Source organism: Ylistrum balloti, unplaced genomic scaffold (assembly GCF_031769215.1).
Source record: "Ylistrum balloti isolate Yb309-2 unplaced genomic scaffold, AGI_CSIRO_Ybal_v1 Utg369754, whole genome shotgun sequence".
Lineage (NCBI taxonomy): Eukaryota > Metazoa > Mollusca > Bivalvia > Pectinida > Pectinidae > Ylistrum > Ylistrum balloti.
In genome coordinates this window covers 550,419-572,980 of record NW_026781956.1, presented here as the reverse complement: position 1 = coordinate 572,980, position 22,562 = coordinate 550,419, and the positions used below count along the sequence as shown (strand labels likewise).

The 22,562-nt window shown below is 37.6% G+C and overlaps 1 protein-coding gene across 1 annotated transcript; it reads left to right on the top strand.

Moving 5' to 3' along the window:
* Nucleotides 1–3,143: 3,143 nt before the first annotated feature.
* LOC132543389 (DNA repair protein RAD51 homolog 1) lies at nucleotides 3,144–9,905 on the top strand. Its single transcript, XM_060206882.1, has 10 exons — nucleotides 3,144–3,265; nucleotides 5,032–5,158; nucleotides 5,459–5,596; nucleotides 5,794–5,911; nucleotides 6,208–6,299; nucleotides 6,675–6,769; nucleotides 6,937–7,050; nucleotides 7,910–8,039; nucleotides 8,791–8,912; nucleotides 9,332–9,905. Exons 2-10 carry the CDS (start codon nucleotides 5,072–5,074, stop codon nucleotides 9,453–9,455), a joined length of 1,020 nt encoding a protein of 339 aa, XP_060062865.1. The 5' UTR covers nucleotides 3,144–3,265; nucleotides 5,032–5,071; the 3' UTR covers nucleotides 9,456–9,905.
* The last annotated feature ends 12,657 nt before the right edge of the window (nucleotides 9,906–22,562 follow it).

The window sequence follows — 22,562 nt, the reverse complement described above, 5'->3', positions numbered from 1 at the left end:
GTTAAAATTTTCAAACATGAATCAAACAAGACTTGAAATGTTTTCTTTATTATTACACTGCTATAGACAGATCCAATTGATATATTTGAAACCTTTTGTTTACTCTAACACTCTTGTATTTTCCATGGCAACAGTATCAATTTTCCACTAACCACTGGACGCTAACTCTCAAACCTTTGAGCTACCACGGCCTGGCAGTTTGTGAATTCCATAAATCAAAGTGAAATACTCCCTCTTGTGCTGATCAATTTGTCTGTTTCTTTGTTACTGTGGATGTTAGGCTTGTACCTCTTACTGTTGCATGTTTTGAAACAGCCAGTTGCAGTAGTGTGGATATTTGAATAGAGCTTGGTATTGTCCATGAACAAATTTATGCAACACTCTGTAAGATTTGGAGTAATACAAGAAGTCACAAGAAATAGAAAAATCTGATGGTAACAGGGAAAAAGATAAATAATAAAATGTCCTCAATAAGAAAGCACACAACGAAGGCACTAACATAATATATATAGAGAAAGTTTTGTGGAGTTGAATGATTTTAAAGTTGTAGTCTGGAAAGGAAAGTACTAATTTTGCGTTTTTGGGCTATGTTTCTATGGTAAAAATATATAAAATGAAGCGTTGTCAATAGCAAAAGGCACAACTAGGGCACTAACATAATATATACAGCAAGTTCTGTGAAGTTGAGTTGAATAGATTTGAAGTTACAGCTCAGAAAAACCCTCGGATGGACGGATGAACAGTGCCCAAATCAATCTCCCATGCAAATGCATTTTGCAGGAGATAATCACATTCATAAAACAATGAAACATGTAGATACCCTGACTGGGCTATCCTGCAAGTCAATAATGAATTTGATAAAGCAAAAAGACTAAGAGACTAAATAACAAGGTATAGAAAACAAAAAAACAAGTAGCCATTCCATACATTAAAAGCCTGACAGAAACCATTCAGAGAATATACAATGTTCATGGCATTGCAACTGCAATGAAACCTCACAAGACTATTAAATATCCTAGTCCATCATAAGGAGAAAGCAGCCAGAGAGAATGTTGCATAATGCATATACAATATCGGATTCAAGAACTGCAAGGCAGCATATATTGGAGAAACAGGCAGGAGATTTGTGGTACAACTTATGAACATCAGAAAGGTGCGGAATCCCAGGTCTGCTGTATACGTTGCAGTGGGCCAGTACCAAACAGGGATGAAGGGGGGGTCATTGACTGTCTTGTATCTATGACCAAGTGTTATACAAAGTGTAACATTGACAGTACCAACATGAAGAAAATGTTCCAAATATACTGAAAGGATAAAGAAACGCAGGGTAATATTTATACCGATATTTTGAAAACGCGTTCTCCAAATAAAGTGAAACTTTGTGGATTGAGCAATTAGGTCATATTACACCTTGTCACGTATCAAAAATTTAGTCATGGTACAGTGCGCAGCTCTGGTAAATGGAGGAAGAAAAAAAACAAGAATCTCGTGCACCGTGTTGTTCTGGTCTCATGCAGCGTTGGTCAAGTCACTCTTCGTTAGTCTTTATACAGACCAACTCCTTCCCTAAAACTAATTGAGAATTTGATTCGTTTTAAGAATGGCACGACTCACAGAAGTTCAGAGGGGTCAGGCCATTCGGATGCTGATGCAAGGACAGCTGCAAAATCAGGTTGCTAGGCACTTTGGTGTTAATGTTTCCACCATAGAACGTCTTGTAAGACGTCTTCGGGAAACTGGGCGATTGGCCGATCGACCTAGGTCAGGACGTCCGCGCGTAACGTCACGATGTCAGGATCGCTATATCGTCGTCTCTCATGTGCGTAATCGGCGCCTTGCTGCCGTTGAGAGTGCACTTAATGTTCGTGGAAATCATGGGCGTCCTATAAGTTCAAAAACTGTAAGGAATCGATTACGAGAAGTTGGTGTAAGAGCACGTCGCCCCTACGTAGGTCCACACCTTATCCCTGCTCGACATCAGCGTCGTATGGCCTGGGTCGCTGCACATGCTCCACGACGGTTTCCACTGAGGCAGTGGAGACAAGTTTTCTTCACGGATGAGTCTCGATTCTGTCTTTATCAATCTGACGGCCCGTCAACATGTCTACCGACATTTTACGGACGCTTGAGTTGTAGAGAGGGATAGGTTTGGTGGCGGTTCAATAATGGTGTGGGGAGGAATCTCACACGGGTTAAAATCACAATTGGTTGTTATTGATGGCAATTTAACAGCAGCTAAGTATAGAGATGAGATCCTCCGATCCCATGTTATCCCTTTCTTACAGCAGCCTAATCTAACCCTCCAGCAGGATAATGCTAGGCCACACGTAGCAAGGATTTGCCAAGTCTTTCTGGCCAACAACAACATTCAACCACTAGATTGGCCGCCATATAGCCCTGATTTGTCCCCGATCGAGCATCTTTGGGACCAGTTGGATAGACAGGTTCGAAAGCGCCAGCCACCCCCTGCTACTCGAGAGCAGGTGACCAGAGCTCTGATTGAAGAGTGGGACAACATCCCCATAAGACGGATTAACGCTCTCATGAACTCTATGACCAGAAGAATAAGGGCCGTGACCACAGCAAATGGCGGACACACAAGATATTGCTGACTCAGTTCAATTTCAATTTCAAAATCCTATGGGTCCATTCATTCTAATCGTTAGTACCTCTAAACCAATTGTCAGATGCAAAATACAGACTTTGGAAATTTTAAGCTTTAATTTATCTGTAAGTATACAAAATTTCGTTTTAAATGAAGCCCGATATCATACTTAATTTCTGGTTTAAAGTTCACCCTGCGTTTCTTTATCCTTTTAATATATGTCAATACATTCATGTTATTTCTATAAATGCAGCGCAAGGTAATACATTTTATTTTGATGAATGAAAATGACTTCTTAAAGCAATAAATTATTTCAGACACGTGTTTTTGTAGTTCAAAAAATATTTAAGAAATGAAAAATAATGATTTCTGGGTCTACTGCACGTCGAACCCCTAGCATAAATAAAGGAGATATTAATTTTATATTATTGACCAATCAAAACGGAGATAAGTATTTTTCCCTCAGATGACGTTGGCGGGATTTCTGACTGCGGAAAAACAACAACTCGACAAACCATACTACGAAATGTAGTTCTCAAAGTGTACTGTTCGAAAAAAACCTTGCGAAATTCATCAAATTGGCATCATTAGTTAATTATCTGTATGCATTAACAGCGTCCTCGATAAAGGAAGGCCCTAGGTCTTGTCATCTCTGATTGCGTAAGTTCTGAAATATTGGCTGTGATCTGAATTTACTAATACTTCAATATCACCCAAATCGCTTCACATCGCACGCCTGCTTTCTTGAGACTTCTTGCCCTAAACATGTCCCAAATTGTTTGACTACTGAACCTGTTGGGATGCGGCAACCAAAGGAATTTTACCTTGCTGTTTTTAACAGGTTTGGCACAATACCGCAGTAGAGGGTATTATAAATATGACACCTTTTCACGTGTGTCTGTTTCGAAATGACCATGCGTTTGAGTTTAACTAATTTATTATACAGAGCAGTAACTATCTCTCCAATATAGGACTTGTACCCATGACTACACAGTTGATATACTGATTTTATACATCTGTTCATATCTGCATATGACGGGCCTTAGCTTAATGGAAGGAATAATGAAAAAATTATCTACACATATATTCATACTTCGACATGAAAGAGTAATAAGTAATGTATCTATCGCAATCAAAGAAAAGAGTGCCACTGTAATGGTAATGTGAAAGGTTCTGACTCCCTGTGATTGTATGTTTTCATCACTTGGAATCGATAATCGGAAATCCATGAGCTCCCTATATATAAAACATTTTATGGACATGTGCACGAGTTAGCATTCATGTAATGCTTATGGATATCTTTTTATATATTATTGGATAGATCAAATATTTTTCTAACTTGATGAAATGTCAAAGCTACAACTCATTTTTGCTGAAAACCACAGTTTCGAGCGCATTTTGGAAATGTTCGCCAATCTCCTGAGAGTTAAGATTTCAGCAGGTTTGTAAAATTAAATGAAATGTAGACAGTTGGAGCCTTACAGTTTGATATAGAAGCAGAAATGAAATCTAAATTCCCGCTACCTTTGCAAGCTGAAAAGACAGCTTTTTAAAATTTCATATTTGAGCTTACTCCAAATTTTGGAATCCTTCCTTCAGAAGTTCTATGAACCTGAAGACAGTGATCCCAACTCCAGAATCTTTCCTGAAGAAAACTAGGTCATTCCAAAGGAAGCTTTTGTCAATTCCTAATTCTTGCATTGACTTTATATAAGAAGGAATGTTATACAGACTAATGTATTTATAAGTGAATGTTTGTTCCAAACTGTGTGTGGCTGGTAAAATCTGATAACATTATCATAGAAAAAACATCAGGAAATTTCCTTTTCGGTTTTGCAGTCCTCAGAAAAGTTTGGTTCACATTAAACACTTAGAAAAGTGCTGATGAAGCGAATCATTCATGTAAGCAAATTAAATCAAAATCAACACTGAGTGATCAATACATATTAAAAAGTTACATCATTTGTAAAGGTGATCATAACTCTATAGTATAGATATATATGGTTGAATTTGTTCTGTATGGGAGGCTGGGAAGGTTATGGCAGGGTTACCGCCATGGGACTGGTGGGCAAGATATCATTTCTGTAGTTATTCTGAATAATTTTCTGAACTTATAAAAGGCTTGAAAATAAGAAATTGAAAAAAAGAAAGTATAAATTCTATTCTGATAGTATGATGGTGTATTATTTGTTATTAGAGAAAATCAACAAGGAATGTTCATTTGACAATTGTATTTATTAATGTAACAATAAAGCAGTTACATCAAATTTAGAGGTTCAAGAAGAGAATTTTAAAATGTACATGTATATGAAGTTTTTGTTTTTCAAATTGGCAATTTTGTTTTCTCCAACATGGTTTGTAATATAATGATTTGGTTGTATAAATGATGAATAAAATGTCTTTTTTTCTTGAATATTCCTTGATAGTGAGGAACTTCAGAAAGTGTATTATAGAGTAATTTACAAGATGGCAATGCAGGAACGGAGACAAGCAGCAGAGGTGTTGGAAGCAGAGGATGAAACTTTTGGACCACTTCCTCTCAGCAGGCTGGAGGTTAAATACATTTTGCCAAACAAAATATTATCTATAATTCTGTTTTTTTATTTGTAAAAATGTAGGATAGGTTAAATGCCTTGCAAACATTTTCAAAAAGTGCTTCACACTTCAATGATCTAAAGTTAAAAAAGAAGAAATTTTTTTTAATTGGGCATATATTATAAAGTTATATCTACTTTCTGACTCTAATGTAAAGGTTTTTTGTTCTCGTTGAAAGAACCAAACAGACAGACCTACAGTATCTGATAATGTTGTGTTGCTTTCCCTATATGTTGTTCTAATTTTATTTTTTCACAGGCAAATGGCATCAGTGCAACAGATGTAAAGAAAATGGAAGATGCTGGCTTTTTTACTGTAGAATCTGTGGCTTATACCCCAAAGAAAAATCTTCTGTCTATCAAAGGAATTAGCGAAGCTAAGGCTGACAAAATCTTGGTGAGAAAAGAAATGTGTCAAAGAAATTCTTTATGGTTCAAGACTCAAAAAACAGGTTTAACATCCATAGCAAAGGATCATGTTCATCACCCTATTTGTTTAAACAAAGTGCTTTTCTGTAAGAATTTGAAAATCTGGATCGATTGCTTGATTAAACAGTGAAACAATTATGTTTGTTATTTATTCTATACTTTCAGGCAGAAGCTGCTAAACTAGTTCCCATGGGATTTACTACAGCAACAGAATTCCACCAGAAAAGATCTGAAATAATTCAAGTTACCACAGGATCCAAGGAGCTCGATAAACTCTTACAGGGTAAGAAAACAAATAGATAAACTAGTTACAACAATTTTCAGTTTAATCAAACAAAAACACCCTATTTTAGGTCTCTAAACCTTATCTGTATTGAAAAAAACGTGCCTTTGTTTGAACAGTTTCCTTTTTTTTTTTTTTATTTAATTTATTTGTTTTGTTTTTTGGTGTTTTTTTTTTCACACAATATGTTAAAGGCATTTATAGGCATTTTCGTAGTGACTGAAGCTACAGTTTTATAAAGTTTTAGTTTGGAAGAGGTATATATATGATGAATTTTTCACAATTTTACAATGCAGGTGGGATCGAGACTGGCTCTATTACAGAAATATTTGGAGAGTTCAGAACAGGAAAAACACAGATTTGTCATACCTTAGCTGTTACCTGTCAGGTAAATAACACTGACCAGATCATATGAAATTTCATTTGTCAAATATATTATGTATGTTAAGGTATAGGGATCAGTTATTGGTTTTGCCAGCATGCCCTTTTTTAACAAATTATATTATTAACAAGCAGAGAGATCAGGTTGTTAAAAAATGTAGAAAATATTAGAATGTTAATACCAGTTCAGTTTTAATTGTAATTTCTGGTCAGCTGACCCTTTCACTTGTTATATACTAATTTGGTTTTATGTGTTTGTGATTTAACAGCAGCAATTGAAAGTTTCGCATCTGTGAAGATCAGTTTTGATGTCTATGGTTATATTTGATATTAAATGTGGTAATTTGTATCTATATTACACTGTATCTGCTTCTGCCCACAGTTACCCATTGACATGGGAGGAGGAGAAGGAAAGGCACTGTATGTAGATACAGAGGGAACATTTAGACCCGAGCGTTTACTGGCTGTCGCAGAAAGGTATATAAACACTGTTATATCAAGTTTAATATATATTTTAACATCAAAGAAAACATTTATTGAATCAAATGTGAGTTGATAGCTTTAGAAATCAAAAGTGGTATAGTTTTGCATGGTGCAACAGATTCTAGGAGAAAAGTATATAGATATAAGGAACATGTTTACAGGTATGGTCTATCTGGTAGTGACGTGTTGGATAATGTGGCCTGTGCCCGAGCCTATAACAGCGATCATCAGTCACAACTTCTTGTACAGGCTGCAGCTATGATGTCAGAGTCCAGGTAGGTCACACTAGAAAGCATTTTAACTTTATTGTAGGAAATTTTGTTTGGGCCACACATACATTGTAGTCAAAATGAATGTGTGGTTTGTTAGTCCCACACTGGTAACTGGGGGTAAGGGTGACTATAGTATTGGCCTTCTTTGGTTCCTTGATGTTTTATTAAAGCAAACCTTTGATAATTATAAAAGGTGATAAGGAAACAAAAGTGTCTGATTGACGTGATGATATACAAATATTATTATGAATTATGAATTCTGATGCTTCGTCACAGCAAACCCATGTGAATTAAGGAAGCCAGTTTTGTTGGAACTTTCTTCCTTGGCTATCGGCCTCCCAACATGGCTTGGCACCGACTGTTCACTTCATGACTGAGAATCATCTTGACCATTAGACCATTTTTGTGATGAATTCATCAATCTAAATCTTTTTATAACCAAATGTGTTATGCTTGAGCTGTTTGATCTCCAGAGTGGTCAATGAGTTACATTCATTTGCAGACCATTGGCAATATACTTCAGTGTGGCAGCACTTTGATATTGGTTGAAGTTCTACACTCTCACAAGGACTAGGAAACTCAAATGAACATTTTGAAGCATCCTAGAAACACAGGCTTAAAACACGTGCAGTCAACATGCTTACATAGGGAGGATGTTCTGTAATAACCATAGCTGTTAATCGGAAGTTATCAGTATAGACTGAAAGATATTATGTGAAACCAATTCTCAAGTCTTTTTAAACAGATTTTGTTTATCTTGTCTGTACTGTGTGAATCTGTGAAGCTATAAACACACTCAGAAAGCTATTGAAACCAGACCAGTGCATATACATTGCTAAAACACAGTTTTGTTTTCATACAGATATGCTTTACTGATAGTAGACAGTGCTACAGCACTGTACAGAACTGATTATTCAGGGAGAGGAGAGCTGTCTGCGAGACAGATGCACCTTGCACGTTTCTTGAGGATGTTACTTCGGCTGGCAGATGAGGTAATGTGGCAAAGATAAAAATTTCAATCTTAGTAAGCAGGGGAGGACATGCTAATATTTATTAACCCACCATCGTTAAAAAGGCTGTTCAAATTGTCTTGCATCTGTGGTCTTTCTGCGGTCAATTCTTTAAACAATTCTTCTTATCTCTATTTCTGAAGAAGTATAAGATGGATTTTTTTCAAATTTCCTATGAATGTTCCCCTTGGTCACTAGAGGTGGCCTTTTGAATTTAGGATTGATAAAAAAGCGAAAGGGCTGACAGCTGACCATCTTGGAATTTGTCTTTGAAAATTTACGATCACAATTTATTGAGATGTCCATAGTGGATATTTCTCAAAGTTCATATGTAGGTTCCCCTTGGTCCCTAGTTGTGCCTCTTGAATTTGGAACAAAATGTCTGACTGATTTGGATAGACAGTTTATTATCATCATTTCTTCTGAGGAATTTTCAAATTTAACTTAATCAAGAGCAAATGAAGAGAAAAGATTTAGCATTTAAAAAACAAATAAAGATCCATCAATGATGGGCACCAAGACCCCACTAGGATCTCTTGTGAAGTTCTTTTTCAGTAAAGCAGTTGTACAAATTCTTCAATCCTTTCACAAATGATAATTCTTTCATGTAAAATTTTGGTATATGCATGATATGAAATAAGATTTTGCCGAATATGAAAAGATAGTTTGAATTCTGGTGGAAGTGAATCATTCTTTTCAAGTGTAAAGAGTTAAACAAAATCTTTTATTTCAGTTTGGTGTGGCAGTTGTGATAACAAATCAAGTGGTAGCCCAGGTGGATGGTGCAGCCATGTTCTCAGCTGACCCCAAGAAACCCATAGGAGGGAATATAATAGCCCATGCATCCACTACAAGGTAATCCCATTTACATAGATGTCAACTGACTTTTAAACACCCAGGAGGGTACATAATAGCCACCATTTCCACTACTAGATAAATTTCTCGCTGTCAGGTGAAATGTCATTAACTCAGAAACTGAAAATGACAATTGTTTATCATTTTACAAAGAAAGTAAACATAGCTGTCTTTCTTAAAATGAAAATGTTGCAGAAAGCAAATGATAATTGACATAGCAATCAGCAAGATATGTACATTTCTCATGGTGTTTTCTAAAACTAATTAGGCCTCTGGGATGCCATTCTACCACATATCTGTTGTTGAATTATAAATGTAAGTAAATTTCAGCACAGAACCTGTTGATGGGGGTTTGTATTGGATCAGCACCAGTTTTGTTAATACACTATATGATATAAATCTGAAATATCTTCTTGTAGGTTATATCTAAGGAAAGGAAGAGGGGAAACCAGAATATGTAAGATATATGATTCTCCCTGTCTACCAGAGGCAGAGGCCATGTTCGCTATTAATGCAGATGGTATTGGTGATGCTAAAGACTGAGGCGGAGAGAGGGCTGGAGATACTGATAATGTTGCTGGAATTTACTGCCCTACATGTACTTTAGATATCAGATTTCTTCTTATATAACTTAGAATTGACAGTACAAACATAAACAAGACCACAACCAATGTGAAGCTGGTGATGTGGAACCACACTATTTCACAGGATGGATATGAATCTTGTTAGTGTGTAGCTGGTGATGTGGAACCACACTATTTCACAGGACGGATATGAATCTTGTTAGTTTGGAGCTGGTGATGTGGAACCAAAGTATTTCACTGGATGGATATGGAACTTGTCAGTGTGGAGCTGGTGATGTGGAACCACACTGTTTCACAGAATGGATATGGAACTTGTTAGTGTGTAGCTGGTGATGTGGAACCAAAGTATTTCACTGGATGGATATGGATTGTGTCATTGTGTAGCTGGTGATGTGAAGCTAAAGTTTGTTCAGCATGTGTTGGTGTGTATCTGGTGATACTAAAAAACAAAGTATTTCACAGATGGATATCATTCTATGTTGGTGTAGCTTGTGATATGGATTAACATTGACTGCTTGATGTGTGACTGAGGAACATACATGTACATGTGAATTCAATTTGTGTGCAAGGCAGGCTATGGATAGTCATCTCTCCAGCTGTGATTTTGACACAATATTTTAATGCTGGTAATCAAATCAGTACAGAAAATGAATGAAATCTCACAGTTGAGATTCAAGTTTAATTATTTTCTGTGATATGTTACTGTAATTCATAAACTGCAATATATATGATTGGTACAGTATTATGTGCCAGCATGCCACATGTGTACAGCCACAGGCAGGCAGCCTGCTGTATTTTCAGTACTTATTGACACTATACTTGAAAAAACAGAAAGAAAAACATTAAATTCAACAAATAGATTACCTTTTGTTTCCTATTTTTTTGCTCACTATCATCAGATGGTCATGAACTATTCAAACCACCTTTTGTTTAAGTGCATGTGGTTCATTTGTCTGTCCTTTAACAATTATTCTTTCAAATTTCCTACGAAGACTGTACTTGGTCCTTAGTTAAGCTTTCTAGCCCATCCCAGTTCACATTGCCCTTTATTTGTGCACTGATGAGGACATCCTTTTAAAAGTAACAAAATGGCAGATAGGTGGCCATCTTGGATTTGGACAGTGAAATTCTACCATTGCTATGTCTCTTAAAGTATAATGTACTCTATGGGTCATTCATAGAATTCCCTGTGGTCCCTAGTTATTTGGGTTTATTTTTCGGACTTATCTGGATAATAAAATGTCCAAGAGGTTGCCATATTGAATTTTGATAGGTGGTTACTGCAATCTTGAGAAGGAAAGGACTGATAAATTTCAAATGTCATATACTGGTTCACCTTGGTCCCTCATATATGCTTTTAAAAATGTGGCTCACAAAAGGGCAAATGATTTTATAAGGAAAAAATAATTCAAACTGAATAACTCAAAACTCTACAATATTCTGTTTTTTAGCTCACACGCCAAAGAACCAAGTGAGCATTATGGCATATACTGCAATGTCTCTATTTATGAAATATATGCAGCTCTGCTACAAGGGGCAGGGGAGGTAAAAAATGGGGTGATATTTATAAACCTTCAAGTAGCAGAGAATAATGGCAAATTTATGTAAATAGTGTTAATTGTCAACTAGCTCTCTAATTAAATTCAATGTATGGCCCAAGGTTAAAATTTTTAGGATGGAGTCATTATTGCACAAATGTTATGTAAAAATGTATTTGTAGATATTAATCACGGTGGGGAAATTGATGTTATATATATGGACTTTATGAAGGCCTTTGACAAGGTACCACATCGCAGGTTAATTGAAAAATTAAGAAGCTACGGAATAGCAGACCAAGTCGTCAACTGGGTAGAAAACTTTCTACACGAAAGGAAGCAGAGAGTACTAGTTAATGGAAAAGCATCCAAAGACCACCCGGTATTAAGTGGGATCCCCCAGGGCAGCGTACTTGGCCCAATTCTATTTGTAATCTATATAAATGATCTGCCAGATTATACTTCTTCGAACACCTACCTATTTGCTGATGACACTAAGATTTATAAAGAAATAAAAAAGTGATGAGGACAGGAAGGCAATGCAACAAGACTTGGATAAACTGCAAGAATGGTCTAACAAATGGCTTCTAAAATTCCATCCACTAAAATGTAAAGTATTAACAATAAAACAAAAAAGGAAAGAAACATGGACATACCATATGGCAGGAGCAGAGGACAACGTGGCGTTGGAAAACATAACTTCAGAAAAAGATATTGGCGTAACGGTGGATAAAGATCTAAATTTCTCTATGCATATGCAACAAGCTGTAAACAAATACTGTTGGTCTTATTAGAAGGTCCTTTGTATACTTAGATGAAGTGTCTTTTAAACAACTGTTCAAGGCATTAGTCCGCCCACACTTACAATATGCCGCAAGCGTCTGGAACCCATACAAAATAAAGGATATTGAATCAATAGAGCACGTGCAGAGACGGGCAACTAAGCTTATACCGGGGCTGAAAGAACTATCCTATAGCGACCGTCTCAAGAAACTCGGACTCCCGACATTGGCATACCGTAGATTGAGGGGAGATATGATAAACGTTTTCAAAATTATGGATAAATTTCACGATGAAAAAGTCACCAAAGGCATGTTTGATCGAGACGAAAATTCTAAAACAAGAGGCCAATCAAAGAAACTGAAAAACAAATCATGTAATCTTGACATTCGGAAATACTCATTTGGACTAAGAACTATAGACCTATGGAACAGTCTACCAGAAAAGTAATCCAATCATCAACAATCAGAGACTTTGAAATTAAATTGGACAATCATTGGAAAAATCTCGAACTGAAATTTAACCATCTGGCTCGTTGCAATTCACTAATCGGAAGTGACTATATAATTTAATTGTATGATTATTATTGATATGGATATAGAGGCACTGTGTGCCTGCGTCCATTAAATATCCTAATAAATCCTAAAATCCTAATAATTTTTTTCAAAACTGCCCCACCAATTTTATCAAATTGGAGATTGAATATCACTAAGACTTATACAAGCAGGGATCTGAATTTATAAAATTTATGGGGCAGTGCTTCCAAGGGCCAAATAGTTAAAAACTAATGTTATCTTTAACAATCTTATTAACACTTACACATTATAATCATCAACTAATCCTCTTTTGAATTGATGAAATTTATGGCCAGTGGGGTCAAGTGGTAAGTGGGTCAGTATTGTATATAATGTAATTCATTATATCTTTTAAACAGTTGAGATCCCCACCCCATACCCATATGTAGCATTGCTGGGCACCTGAGATAAACAAACTCAACATATAAGAATTGGCCTTAGAATCTGGCCCCACCCCCTTTGGACTTGGTTTACTGTTCCGAATTGGTCTGAAGCATGGTTGGCGACTGTAGTATAAATGACGGCTGACCGCTAGTGGTGGGGCACAATAGATATAAAATTTCATAACCCTCTTTTCTGTTTATTTAGATGAAGCAATCTTAGCCAAACAAAGAAAAGTGAGAGATACAGGCCCAGTAGGCCTCTTGTATAGTTGGCAGTATGTGAATCCTTTTGCTGCAATGAATGGTATCGCAACTCGAGAGTAACGAGATTCCCAGGTGTCTGCTCAGTTCCTGTCTGAATCTCTATATTGCACATCTGATGCCGACAAGACTACTCTCTTTTGCCTTGTTACTATATACACATAAATGATGCCAATTTTCGAGCACCCAAGGGCGTTATCAACTTAAAAATCATTTCACCCAAGTTACATATATCTTCAGAGAAGTAGATCAAAGCCATCCATCAAGTGAAGACTTTAATCCTCACATTGTAAGGAACTTTTTAGCAGTGTGGTCAAATTTAGCAGAATGATAATTTTACATTTGGTTATAACTGATGTCAACTGTAGTCTTATGTCTGTTAGTTTGTCCCTGTATCTGTGATTTTTCAGTGCTCAAAAACCAGCATTCCTTGAGGTCTTCTCATCAAACATTTCACACTCATTAACTTTGAAGCACCAAAATATCTTTGAAAAGTTTGAGTTTCAGTGTTGTTTAAACAAACAGGCTGTCCAGCGTCCCTAAAATTCCTAAAAAATCCTAATTTTTTTCAGTTTTGCTAAAATTTTTCACTTCAGTTCCTACTCTTTTTTTATATTTCTTACAATTTACTGAAAATGTTTTCATTAAATTCATACTTAAAGTGTATTTTATTGTAGTCTGTAGTTCTAATTCAGGGTAGACAATGAAAGGCAGTTGACCAGTGGATCTTTGTACCCTGATTGTTATTCGTTGTGACTAAGTGACGTAGGTGTGATTCTTAAGGTCACAGCCAACAGCAGCCGGGACAGTGAAACCCTGGAAGACACCTTTCCTGCAATTAAGGCATTGCATGTTAGTTTCTATTTTGTCAAATTTGCAAAGGTAAGTCAGTTTAATCTTTTCATACTTCTTATTCTAGTTACAAAATTCCTAATTTTAGCCCTAAATTTGCCCTAATATTTTGTAATTCTAGCCCTAAATTTAACCCTAATGTTTTGTCAAGAAGTACTGGGCAGCCGGAACAAAGTCACCATTATTAGTTTCAGAAAGATGTCGGCACTTTTGTAGCTTCATTACTAAAAGAGATTTTCATCAAACCAGAGACCGTGAAATCTTGATCAAGTCGAAGTTTCAGGGTTTTGTTGGGTCAAGATTTTTTAGAAAAAAAATGTCAGAGCTCTAGTGGCTTCACTCCTTAAAGATTTTTTTATAAAGATTCACACACTTTTAAAGCACTGAAATGTTATGAACAAGTGTATAGGGCCTCTTGGGTCAAGGTCACCCTTTGCACCATTTACTTCATTCATTTCATGACTATACTTCGCTATTGCATTATATTATTAACTAATTGTATATTTTTTTTCCAAATCGACACCAATCAGCATTATCATTATAATTCCTAACAGTGTAATAGCTTTGGGGACCAGTGGAGGACATGCATTGCCTTAGCAATACTCGGTAGGCTCGTTCAGTGTAGGTCTAAATATTCATCTTGGAAATCTAATTCGTTCTTAAAAAATAAGATGAGAAGCATATTTACTCCATGACCCGTTTTGAACAAAGTTTATCGTTGGCCAACTTTTCATCAAAAGGCTCTTTTCAAAATAAGATTTACTTCCCGGACATTTCAAAATTTTCAATAATTGGTTGGAAATGCGTCAGTTTTACCACATAACTTGTCATTTTCTCCATATACATCCTTCTTTGTTATTGAAAGCCTTACGGTCTAAGTCTGAAGGGTTCTGACTATCTGAGATTTTATTTTCTGTCTTGGTCCTGGTCGGTAGGCAGAACCTTCGAGCTGCGTATTGTCGAGTAGTGTGGGAATGGGCTCTCTTATCGCTTTCTTGTGTCATGTATGTCATATTTACACATGTAAGCATTTTTTATAAATAGCCTGGGAATTCCCGTGACCTAAATGACTCGAGTATGACCGGTGACACTAGACTTCAGCCTAAAATCCGTACGTGAATTTCCATCAGGATTTTGTTGTCAACAGATGACTGTATTTCTACAGATTCTATATAAAAAAAAGGTATGTAACTTGTTTGTTCATTGTTACTGTTTAGATCAGGCGAGTTGAGAACACAGTCGTGTATTCCGTTGTCAAGGTAAACAAAAGCACCACACGACGTGCGCTACTCAGTCGGGGCGTGTAGAAGGGGATAACTTGTCGTTAAAATAATGTTTGCTATCGGTAAAGACTGTAAAATGCTAGATTTAACTAGTTAGATTTAAGACCTTCTGGAACTTTACAGCAAACGAAGAATAAACGGGCAATACGAGGTCGACTTGGAGTTGACACCAAAATTGTGATTGGCTAGCCTCGGTTTAGAATTATAATCCTTGATCGAAGTTAACGTGGACACTCGTAATTGCCCTTTTTAGAATTTCAACTCCGCCATTGTTGAACTCTCCCCAAAAACTGGCTAGATTGTATTAAACATTCAGAATGACATATTTTCGTTCTAAAGTATTTAATCCAAATGTGTAAATCTTGTTTCATCGATAAAATAAGAAACAGGTTTGGGGCCCTACCGAAAATATATCATATTGAGTTCATTGAAAGGCAAAGCGTATTTCTTGGATCATTTTTTTCTGTTTTTATCTTCGCGTTAAGTCTTCATAGCGGTTACGAATATTTATTAAGCCTGCCGCCCATTTACCGATTTTTTCAGTAGGTAAAATCGATGTTTACACAATTCATGATTTATACTGAACCGCTATCCACGCTATTCAATAAGGCTCAATAACTTGATTCCGTCAGTAGGCTCAAGTTTAAGATACCATGTATTCTATTTCTAATGCAGCCACGTCAGAAAGAGCCTACAATGTGTCCGACACTGAACATGAGCACTGACTCGTCAGAAAGGGCCCAGTAATGTGTCACACTCTAAACATGAGTAGTGACACGTCAGAAAGGGCCCCGAAGTGTGTCTGACTCTAAACTTGTGTACTGACACGTCAGAAAGGGCCCTGCAATGTGTCTGACTTTAAACATCAGAAAGGGCCCAGTAATGTGTTACACTCTAAACCTGAGTACTGACACGTCAGAAAGGGCCCCGCAATAGGTCTGACTCCAAACCTGAGTAAAGTCAGGAAAAGAACCCGCAATGTGTCTTCCTCTAAACCTCAGTAGTGACACGTCATTAAAAGTCTTCGTAAAGTGAACGATTCTAAACGTGAGTACTGACACGTTAGAAAGGGTCTCGTAATGTGTCCCACTCTAAACCTGAGTACTGACACGTTAGAAAGGGTCTCGTAACGTGACTGACTCTAAACCTGAGTAACTGTCACGTCAGAAAGGATATCGTAATGTGTCTTACTCTGAATTTGAGTACTGACTCGTCAGAAATGGCTCCGCTATGTGTCTGAGACTAAACCTGAGTACAGAAAGGGTGTCGGTAAGATTTTATTTATCATATTAAAAAAATTGATCAGTTTAAAAACAGAATGTTCTGACGTTGGTCCATTAACCTCTTACAACTGGACGATCACTTTGATATTTTTTCACATCAGAGTGATCAGGCACTCTGGTTTCAGTTTGGTTTCCTTTTTAGTTCATGATGTCCATCACATAGTATTTTTACAACAGAAATATCTATTATTTTACCAGACAACTTTTTACTGTAGCAACTTCTCATTAATTAACTTTGCTTCATAGTGTTACAAACGGATTTACCGGAAGAAATTCTATATGTGATCCTGACTATGAACCTTTTCACCTCGACCTTTCATCAGACACTTCTTCGTATGATTTCGGTCAATTTTGCTTCTTTATAATATCAAACAAATTATTACATGTAAAAGATGAAAAAAATGACCTTGACTTTTGACCTTGACATGTTATAAGACAACTTCTTGTTCTATTCCAGTCAAGTCTGCGTCATAATGTCTAAAAAGAATATCTACCAGTAACATATACATATATTATATATTTTTGAAAGTACATTTCCAGAAACATTTTAAGTAACAGCGACCCTGACCATAGAAAACTTGAAAATCCCTGTTGCACATCTGCATATAATATTGTATCAGCATGTGAAGTTTCAGACAGTTGGCCTTTTGTATGATAAAATAATCTCCAGGAAACGAAAGCGTTGGCAGACTGACACTGTTATTATTATAGAGCACCTGCATTTTCCATGCGATCAATACCTCACCACGAGGTCACTAATTCTTCATCACAGAGTCGCTAATTTCTAATCACGTGGGTGACCAATTCCGCACCACGTGATAACCAACTATTCACCACGTGTTCACCAATTTCTTACCACGATGTTACCAATTATTCACCGCTACCAAATGCTCCCCACGTGTTCACCAAATTCTTACCACGATGTTACCAATTATTCACCGCTACCAAATGCTCCCCACGTGTTCACCAATTTCTTACCACGATGTTACCAATTATTCACCGCTACCAAATGCTCCCCACGTGTTCACCAATTTCTTACTACGATGTTACCAATTATTCATCGCTACCAAATGCTCCCCACGTGTTCTCCAATTTCTTACCACGAGATTATCAATTCTTCATCACAGTGTCACCAGTTCAACTATCACGGAAGTAAGATCATCCTTACCACAGGGTCATCAATCTTTTCCACATAATTTGACATTCTTCTGAAACAAGAGACTACTACTGAAGTGTTAGTATGATAAGGCATCGCTGAAAAGTACAAACAAAGGGAAATTTACACAAAAAACCCTGAGACATTCTGGAAAAGTAAACGCCTTTTTCTTAATTATCGACACCGATCATGTAGATTTAGGTTATTTTTGATAAACAATGCGTTGTGTTTTCGTCAGCCTCTATCATGTATCCAGATGATCCACATAGCAAGAAACAGGCTTCAATCAACTAAACCTGTAAACACCACTTGGTTTTGAAACATGGTGATTAGGACATTGAAAAAGAAATTAAAAATAAAGAAATAGAAAGCGTAACAAATTCTTAAATCAAACAGAAGTTGTAGCCTTTCTTCGGTCTAAATGTGCAGCGAATATATCTTTACAAGGTTCTTCTCTTAGTTTGATTATGCAGCAAATCTATTTCCACAATCTAGCTTGCAGCATTCTCCATTCCATAATATTAGAAAACTCTTAAAAGTTATTACATTATTATATGTGCAATCATCTCCACAACTGACTTGAATAAGTGAAAACTGTTTATGTGTACGTCGTGTGGCCAAGTTCAGCCCTCAAAGTAAACGTTAACAAAGAGTATCGATAGTGTCAATTTTCAATTAGATGATGTATGAGAAATAAAATGGATAGGCAGCGTCGAAAGATAGAGTAGACTCGGGACAGGAAGACAAGAAAGGCAAGCATGGCCCACTGCTTATCTTATCCCTATGTCTTTCACCACCAAACACTATCATATGAGTCTTAAATATAAAAATGATACATAGAGTACAAGAATAGCATATAGTTTATGGAAAGACAAAGAAATAATTGATACTTGTACTAAGTTTTACATTCTCTTTTGTACTTAGGTGGTATATGGAATTTTGAGAGGCAGTGTCAGTGATTAAGGACGAGAGGGACCGAATGACCGGACACACCATGAAGAATGTTGCCGATCTGGAAGCGATTTATGGCAGGCCCAAAAGGAAACAAATAAGCTCCCATCAACGAATAGGATTAGACGAGCGGCATTATCAATCATCCCACACCAGTAATGGCGGCAGGCACCATACCAAGGAGGATCCTAGGTTTAATGGCGGGATTTCCAATAAGTGGGGTAAAGACACGTTCTTAAACAAAAGGTCTAAGGGAGCTCCGGAGGTACAGGAGATTACTACTATTCATGTGCCTCGAAGTAACAGTACGTCACATAGCAATACCCACTACAGGAAACATTCAACAGAGGGATCTAAGATGGAGACGAGCAGACGGTCTGTATATAAGGATGACAATACGGATGCAAGGTATGTTGATATGAGAAGGTCACACGCGGGCCAAACACCAGCACAACGTTCATCCCACAGCATTAATGGCGGAAAGGGAAGTCAGTCGAGGGTGATTTTAACACCATCCGGTGGAATGTCCAGATGGGGTAAAAGTACGTTTTTAAATACATCTACAAAGACAGGGGGAGGAGGATTCTCTGAAAAAAAGAAAACTGATGGCCTGCCACACTTATCCTCACAAAACAGTCATAAGCCGGGCCAAACTGTCCGACGTGATGACCATCTGGAGGCAAGGTTTAGTCGTGTCAGTGACAAACGAATCAGCTCACATGAACATGAAATAATAGATGACACACGACCTGCACAGCGAACATCCCACCACACAACAAACAGTTCGCCACGATCCAGCCAGATGAGTAACAACAATAGAACATTTCCCCCAGATGGTTCTCATGTCGACATGCACTTACCTATTGATGATTATGGTCGCAGTACAAAGATAGTGGTTGATGACCACCAACACACTGGCTCCCATCATAGATTTTCAGATGACACACGTCCTGCACAGCGGATATCCCATCACTCTATAAACAGTTCGCCACGACACAGCCAAGTCCAGCCGTCTTCACCGATTACCCCTAGTCTACCTAAGGTCCATAATGATGGCGGTATCAAGATAATGTTTGATGGTGCCAGAAGTCAACCTATCGACTTACATCGACAGAAATTACCGCAAAGAAGACATCAAGCAGCACACCCAAGTAACAGCTCGTCGCGACACACGACCAAAAGCATTAAACTGGACGAAGATCCATTGATCATTGCCGCGGGACAGGGGTCATATTATGACGGTAACAGAAACAACCCTATCGACTCTAAACAACATGTCGATTTTAAGGACATGCAGCTTTTCGAATTTCCACACCAAGCATCCCATGCAAGTAACAGCGTCCGCAGGCAGACCCAACCGATTCAAGTTGGCTCTGGATCGCAAACTAGCTTGAATGCCATGAACGATGGCAGACGACAAATAGATATAAACGACAGTAACAGAAACAACCCTATCGACTCTAAACAACATGTCGATTTTAAGGACATGCAGCTTTTCGAATTTCCACACCAAGCATCCCATGCAAGTAACAGCGTCCGCAGGCAGACCCAACCGATTCAAGTTGGCTCTGGATCGCAAACTAGCTTGAATGCCATGAACGATGGCAGACGACAAATAGATATAAACGACATGCAGTTTTTAATAGGACACCAAGCAGCACACCCGAGTAATAGTATCCATCAGATCTAATAGGTATAATAAAATCCCTAAATGAGACACCACCACGAGATGAAGTTAGAATAGGAAATGGACGGAATAAAAATTTCCGTCTTTGTTTACTAGAAACTGAATGGGTGCATATAACAGGTCTGTGTGACGTCACAGTCCAGGTGTATAGCATTAATTCGAGCAAACAGATTAATGTGGATTTATATATAGGTATGACGCAAGGGGAAATTCCCCAATGAAATATTCCAAAGGTACTGGAATAATAACCCACGGAATGGTCCTATCAGTGGGATAATAACCCACTGAATGGTCCTACCAATGGGATAATAACCCACGGAATGGTCCTACCAATGGGATAAATACCCACGGAATGGTTCTATCAATGGGATAATTACCCACGGAATGGTCCTATCAATGGGATAATTACCCACGGAATGGTCCTAACAATGGGATAATTACCCACGGAATGGTTCTACCAATGGGATGATTACCCACGGAATGGTTCTTCAGCATCGGTATTTACCAAGTGAGTGCCTCGACCACAACGATGTTAACCCAGTGAGTGGCTTGACCACGGCGTTGTTAACACAGTGAGTGGCTTGACCACGGCGTTGTTAACACAGTGAGTGGCTTGACCACGGCGATGTTAACCCAGTGAGTGGCTCGACCACGGCGATGTTCACCCAGTGAGTGGCTCGATCACGGCGATGTTAACCCAGTGAGTGGCTCGACCACGGCGATGTTAACCCAGTGAGTGGCTTGACCACGGCGTTGTTAACACAGTGAGTGGCTTGACCACGGCGATGTTAACCCAGTGAGTGGCTCGACCACGGCGATGTTAACCCAGCGAGTGGCTCGATCACGGCGATGTTAACCCAGTGAGTGGCTTGACCACGGCGATGTTAACCCAGTGAGTGGCTTGACCACGGCGATGTTAACCCAGTGAGTGGCTTGACCACGGCGATGTTAACCCAGTGAGTGGCTCGATCACGGCGATGTTAGTACAATGGATGGTTAGACCACAGCGATGTTAGTACAATGGATGGTTAGACCACAGCAAATAATCCAGGTAGTGATTCGACAACGGCATCATTTGCAATCCATTTTTGAAAGTTATGAATAGATTGTTTTCTTGTAGAAGTTTTTTGGTAAAGCGAGAAGCTAACGTAGTGGTGAATACCATAGTTTATTTTTTTACCTATTTGTACTGAGAAAGGTAGTTACTGGTTTCCGCCCAATGTTACGTAGAAACTTGGGTCTTGTACTAACGCCACCCTATGTAACAGACCGTCGTGCTGTAGGTCTACAAATACAACTGTATCTTTCTACGAATCTAGTCGAATAATCAGCTCTTAATCATTGACTTGCAATCTGATGAATGTGTTTCTTCAATAATGTCTTCTTAATAAACGAAGTCTGGACTGGTATCATAAGGCCACAGGGTATAAACTTTCATGTAAACTTGTTTCACGTTTTTCGTTTCTAAATACTCTATGTATGTGTGTGGTGGTTCATTTCACCACATTTCTAGGATGTATAGATCGACTGACGCTTATAATATCTACTATTTTTGAAAGTATTGTTGGGTTATCATTTTTTGTAACACTACGCTGTTATATGTTAATCTATTATTTATACGGTCTTACATCGTTGTCATTGATATCTATCTATATTAATTTTTATTTACTCCACACTTACATAAACTCTATCAAATTAAGTGTTAAACGAAACACGCATTTGTTAGTGTTTTCACCAAATGAAGAAAATAGGTGTCATCATCAATGTTTCACATTCAACAACCATATTGTGTTGTGGTAGTTTGTTAATTTACTCATGTTAATAATCTAATAATTTTTAATTTTGAAATAAAAAAAATTGGCCATTTGAGGGGTGAGCCAAATTCTTGTTGTTTTATGTGTTATGTGTAAACAGAAGTTGCTGTCCTACCATTTTGTCTGTTAGTCATTCCATCATTCTCTACGTCTGTCAAATTTTGCTGTTTTAATTCTCTGAAAGGGAACATAATTATGGTATTTCCTTATCAGTGCCACTATAGTTTCGCTTTAATCTTTGATCTAGCATGTAGCTTGTTCTACTTAAACAGATGATTCAATTAAACTCCAGGGTTAACAGTCGAAAGACCAAGATCATTTTACAGCAATCCAGTGAAATCCAACATTATTCAGGGTAAAAACTGATAAAAGGCCTGGTCCAATATTACGACTGTAGCCTTCATAGTTCTGAGAAGTAGTTTTCAACACATTTGACCATGGTTAAATGTCTAAACAAACTTAATATAAGTCCCAATCCAACAGGCTACAGACCATGATACCAAACA

Coding starts and splice junctions, on each gene's coding strand:
- LOC132543389 (XM_060206882.1), top strand. CDS start 5,072: ATGGCAATGCAGGAACGGAGACAAGCAGCAGAGGTGTTGGAAGCAGAG. Junction 8,040..8,790: donor TACTTCGGCTGGCAGATGAG/GTAATGTGGCAA, acceptor CTTTTATTTCAG/TTTGGTGTGGCAGTTGTGAT. Junction 8,913..9,331: donor GCCCATGCATCCACTACAAG/GTAATCCCATTT, acceptor ATCTTCTTGTAG/GTTATATCTAAGGAAAGGAA.